General features: G+C 40.0%; 1 protein-coding gene across 1 annotated transcript in view; it reads left to right on the top strand.

Annotated features, from left to right (window-relative positions):
• Nucleotides 1–262: 262 nt before the first annotated feature.
• LOC124038708 (tyrosine-protein phosphatase non-receptor type 13-like) overlaps nt 263–6000 on the top strand; it is a 68829-nt gene continuing 63091 nt past the window's right edge. The window contains exons 1-2 of the mRNA XM_046354793.1: nt 263–529; nt 4802–4938. Of these exons, the coding sequence (XP_046210749.1) occupies nt 4815–4938 (124 nt within the window). The 5' untranslated portion in view covers nt 263–529; nt 4802–4814. The remainder of the gene's footprint in view (nt 530–4801; nt 4939–6000) is intronic.

Below are 6000 nucleotides of genomic sequence, written 5' to 3'. Positions count from 1 at the left end.
AACGGAGTAAGTGCCTATTAAAAGCCATTAGGTTACTAGTGCTTTCTACAGCTACTACTGTCATGCGGCTTTGATGGAACAGGTCCTGTATTTTCTAGCGCTGGTTCTGGGGGTCAGACATATTAAGTTAATGGGGACTGTGAACACAGATCTTCCCTGCTCGGTATTGGCGGCCGCGCCCTCTGACCTGATGCCTGTCAAACTGCGCATGTGTAATCCAATTGACTTCTTAGTGCCAGGGCGGGCTAATAATAGTGGCAATTTACAGGAAGAAACCAAACGTTTTGAAACACCGTAACATTTCAAGGATCTGGTAATGGAAGAAATGGATTTGGCTGTTTTGTGTTGAGGCACTGGCATGGAGTACAGTTTGGTTACAGTCTTGCGTTGCTTGATGGACTGTAGCTCCTAGTTACAGAGAGGACGAGAAAACTACATGCAATGATCACAAGGATTATATTGGAGCAGTGTTGAAGACGCTAAGGATATTACTGAAGGTTCGAGTTCTTCACATATCGATTGTGACCAGGTAAAATCAAGCCCACATAAACAGAATGTTCTTTTTATCTATTTAAACCGGGAAGTGTAATTTAGTATATCACCTGCTAATAAAATTAGATAATTGGATAGTTAGGGGCTGTTCTGTATCCTGTTGTAAACCCACTGTATCACTTTTGTTGTTGATACAAGTAGGCCTAAACATTATAGACCATACAGTATATTGCCATATCCATGTTGGCTTCATGCCAAACAAAATACAAAAAGGTAGGCTTAAAGTTTATGGGCTTATATAGGCTACTCAATAACTGCACACTTACTTCCAGTCTTTGCCTTTGTAGGTTGTCCTTTGGTAGATACTCAGCCTAAAGTGTTGAAAGTATGCATGAAAGTACATTTCTGTTTGAGTCTGACAGTGATTTGTAAACATATCATGGGCAAACTCCAACACACACACACACACACACACACACACACACACACACACACACACACACACACACACACACACACACACACACACACACACACACACACACACACACACACACACACACACACACACACACACACACACACACACACACACAGTTTCCAGACTCACTCTCTATATTAGATATCCCTCTCAATGTCTGACACAAATATTTAAAATATAGTTCAAAGTATGTCTTTGTCATTCATGTGACAAGAGCAACAGTTAGAGTCAGACCACGACAGTACAGTGAAGTTCACACGGCAGCTTTTGCTTTATGTCATTGGTTGTCATGATGTGCGGGATTGTTGGCATGTGGCACATTTAAAGGGATACATCACCAAGCCTAATGTAAATGACTGGGAGCCACTGATTGTCTGATGTGTTGTGGTGTAGATTCAAAGAAACAATGGAGAGTTTTACTTTTGTTAAGTTTTTGTTTAGGCAGCATCCCTCCCTGCAGACCATTTTTGAACAGACACTTATCAGACAAGCTCAGAAATGATTTCAGACCCCTTCCATGTACTTCACCCCGGGTATCAGCTTCTCCCCTCAGGCAGACACTATAGGGTCCCAAAATGTGTGTATGCTGAACATGCATAAGCACTCCTTTATTCCCATGTCTATCAAGTACCTAAACAGCGTAGTTGAGCTGTGTTAATACACCACTGGCATAATGTGCAAGGGCAGTGTGCAATATGCATTATGTATGTGGTTGTACGAGACATGTACAATATGTATGACATGGGTAATGTGTGTATTATGTTGAGTGTGTAATGTACCGTGTTTATTTTGGATACAGTCTGTAGTACTATATACAAAGTAGTCCTATCCTATTCTCTAATCTACTATTACATGTGCTACTATTCTACCAAGTTTATAGAGGAGCCTTCCCCTTCCTGGCTGATAGGGTTCTTACTTCCTGATTAGGGCTTTTCCCATTTATCTTTAAGGATTTTCTAGAAATGAGTGGGCTGCTGCACCTGAGAGGTTGCTGTCCACTGCTTTGTGGTGCTGAACTTCAGAATTCTGATTATCCCGCTGTTCGCTTCAGTGGTGTCTGCTATTTGTTTGCTTGTTTTTAGCACCCTCAGAACTTCTACACATGTGACAAAGTTGCCACAAATGTCTCAAACGGCCAACATGGGCCTAAGCGATGGACTGGGGCGTCACTCTGGAAAATGATGTTGCAGGGATGTTACTACTTGAACCATAATCACCAGTGGGAAGCCTCTTCTTGAACTATCCTGTAGTTTTCAATCCATACATTTTATTTTTTTAAATGTCTCCTATCAGTAGATGCAATCACATTGAAGATTGCAGTCAGAAGCCTACATTACCATGGAGTGTGTCTGCCCCAAGTCCCACCATTCACCCTTGTACCACACAACCTGGGACTAAAGTGACAGTGGCAGTGGTTTTGGAGTTGTTTTTAAAGTGGTAGGAATTTACAGTATATCTGATCCAGAGCTTGTAATGGATTACAACAAGAAAATGGGCAGGGTTGACCATCTTGACCAACTGAGGAGCTATCATAATGTTTGACACACAGACACAAAATGGTGGAAGAGAGGGTGTGTGGTCCGGAGTGGATGCAGTGCAAAGAGTGGGAAATGTGTAGAAACCTCCTGAAGCTGTCATCAAGGCAAAGGGGGGCTACAATGTAGAATATAGTAAAAATAAATCAAATCCCTTGAATGTCCAAACTTTTAACTGGTCGGTGTACTTCCATATATTTTTTCAACTGGTACCGGGGGATCTTCATTCAAGTCATGAGGCCTGTGGGCGTCCTAGAACAAAACAACATGTACAAGTTCATGAGAGTCTCACCTCTCAACTATTGTGTAGCCCAAACTATTATTGTGTAGCCCAACTGTATATATTTGTAATATTGACAATTACAACAATACTGAATGAACAATGAACACTTATTTTAACGTAATATAATACATACTAGTAACTGAAAGGTTGCAAGATAAAATCCACGAGCTGACAAGGTAAAAATCTGTCGTTCTGCCCCTGAACAAGGCAGTTAACCCACTGTTCCTAGGCTGTCAAAGAAAATATAAATTTGTTCTTCACTGACTTGCCTAGTTAAATAAAGGTAAAATAAAAAATTGCCATTCTAATCTCAGGACTTGATAGGCTTGAAGTCATAAACAGCTCTGTGATCAAGCATTGCTAAGAGCTGCTGGCAATCAAAGTAAAGTATGAATGCTTACGAGCCTGCTGCTGCCTACCACCGCTCTATCAAATCACAGACTTAATTATAATATAATAAACACAGAAATACGATCATTGGTCATTAATATGATCATATCTGGAAACTATCATTCCGAGAACAAAACTTTTATTATTTTTATTCTTTCAGTGAAATAAGGAATCATATTTTATCAAACGGGTGGCAGCCCTAACATGCTGACCAGACCATACGCGAGCGTCGCAAAATAAATGTAGAAAGCCATGTTATTCAATTATTGCACCCATACTGCTCGCATGCGCCAACGATCATCTGCGTTGCCAAAGGCTAAAATAGAAGTTATTCCTATTTCTGATGCAGATCGCTCTGTAAGTCCTGCCTCTCCCATCTCCTCATTGGTTTATAGAAGCAGGTACCCACGTGCCATCTCTTCATTGGTTATACCCATGTGGGTGATTGAAAGACAAAATGTTTTGCCGGTTGTCGTGGCAATACTATGTAAGTGTAGATGCCAATCACCATATAAGTTTGAAGATTAAAAAGCCTGGAAGGAGGAGAGATTAATAGAAACGATTCGGTTGGCCGTTTTATGTGTGGATTAATTGTCGGAGTAGAGGACCTTGTGCATTTCAGGTAAAATAACAACTCAATGTTTATATCCCAGGACAAATTAGCTAGCAACAGCAAGCTAACTAGCTAAATTACCATACATGTTTAATGCTTTGAGACCTGTCCCCAAATTAATGTCATTGGTTCAGAGTTTGTTTTGATATTTGAACCTGTGTGTCGTGATCGCATTTGGTGTAGGGGGAGAAAATACATTTGCGCACGATAGCGCACGTGGCAGCCGGTTTGGGTTCCGTGTTAGTCTAAATATTGCTGTTACATTGTACAACCTTCAATGTTATGTCATAATTATGTAAAATTCTGAAAAATTTGTTTGCAACAAGCCAGGCAGCCCAAACTGTTGCATGTACCTGTAACGGTTTTCTTCTGGTGAAAGAGAGGCGGACCAAAATGCAGCGTGTTGGTTATTCATGTTTAATTGATAAAGACACTATACATGAATAAACTAACAAAAACAATAAACGTGCGAAAACCTAAACAGCCCTATCTGGTGCAAACACAGAGACAGGAACAATCACCCACAAACACACAGTGAAACCCAGGCTACCTAAATATGGTTCCCAATCAGAGACAATGACTAACACCTGCCTCTGATTGAGAACCATATCAGGCCAGACATAGAAATAGACAAACAAGACATCCAACATAGAATGCCCACTCAGATCACACCATGACCAACCAAAACATAGAAACATACAAAGCAAACTATGGTCAGGGTGTGACAATACCCTGACTCTGCATGCAATGAACACAAGAGAAGTGACACAATTTCCCTAGTTAATATTGCCTGTTAACATTAATTTCTTAACTAAATATGCAGGTTAAAAAAATATATACTTCCATTTATTGATTTTAACAAAGGCAAAAGATGTTTATGGTTCGGTACATTTGTGCAACGATTGTGCTTTTCTTCGCGAATGCGCCTTTGTTAAATCATCACCATTTGGCGAAGTAGGCTGTGATTTGATGATAAATTAACAGTTGATAAATGTCTCATTTTCCAGGTGTGTGAGCAGGATGAGCAGAACATTTGTGACGCTAGCAGAGGTGTTGGAGACTCGAGGAGGTCCCCTTTTGGAGGATGAAGTGTGGTCCCTCCTCCTGGGCACCACAGAATCCCTGGTTGATGTCTCATACAAAGGTATGACTGATGTTGCCAACTCACTACTATTAAATACTAAATAATACTAATACTCCTCCTGGGAATCCTTACTGAAAAACCACATGATTTTGTATTAACTTCACATAAGATCACATGTGATCACAGAAAAACATTTTTGGAACACTTACGTGATCACACGCTTTGTGACCCTTCACCCTAATTACATGTAACAGATTTTAACCAAAATTCATATTCTATCAGGCAGATAGAGTTGACAGTTTATGGTTGTGACCATGGTGATTACAATGTTGCTTGCAGACATTAATGGTATTGTTGCACTACATGCAATGGGCACATGAATAAGTGGTCCTTATGGTACAGCTGACCATGCTCATTCCTGATTAATTTAGGATTTTAGGCAAATCTGACTGAGTAAACCGACTCTCTTTTGGGAATGTAAGTTTTAACATCAAAGATTTTTAAAGTCACATAGGGCTATTGCAATAAACTCCATAAGACAATTTTTCAGTTAATATCAATTTCTGCCAGTTGTTTTTTTTTACATTATACAATTTTTGTGAGAGGTTGAAATTGAGATCCTTTTCTACGGACAAGGGCATTTCCAGGCATTGAGCAGGCATGGAAATTATTGATGTAGAAATTATTGTGAAAAAAACAACTCTTTTCACTTTTTACCCCTAAATGTACATTTTTAGCTCAAATAATGCAACAAAATAATTTTATTTACATCAAAATAAAGTTTCACTCCTGGGACAAGGATTGTCCTGACTTTCAAGAATCCCTTTGCTAATTTCCTGCTATTCTACACATTTTACCATGAGCCTGAGAGAAAATGTTGCAGTTTTAAAGCTAATTTCAGTAAATTACAGTAAATTTGCTCATGAGCTTTGAGGGCCCCCAACCCCCAGAAGTCAGACCCCCCAGATAGCATAGCCATAGCATAGCTGTCTGGGGGCCTGACCACTGGGTTTGGGGGCCCTCAAAGCTTGTGAGTCCCCCCGCTTTGCAATATTATTTGCTTTGCCAGTGGATCACATGTGAAATTCATCTGTCTTTTATGTAAGGGTACCCACTACAATA

This window comes from Oncorhynchus gorbuscha, linkage group LG06 (assembly GCF_021184085.1).
Source record: "Oncorhynchus gorbuscha isolate QuinsamMale2020 ecotype Even-year linkage group LG06, OgorEven_v1.0, whole genome shotgun sequence".
NCBI classification, from domain to species: domain Eukaryota; kingdom Metazoa; phylum Chordata; class Actinopteri; order Salmoniformes; family Salmonidae; genus Oncorhynchus; species Oncorhynchus gorbuscha.
Note: the sequence above shows the minus strand (reverse complement) of the source record. Positions and strands in the feature narration are given on the sequence as shown.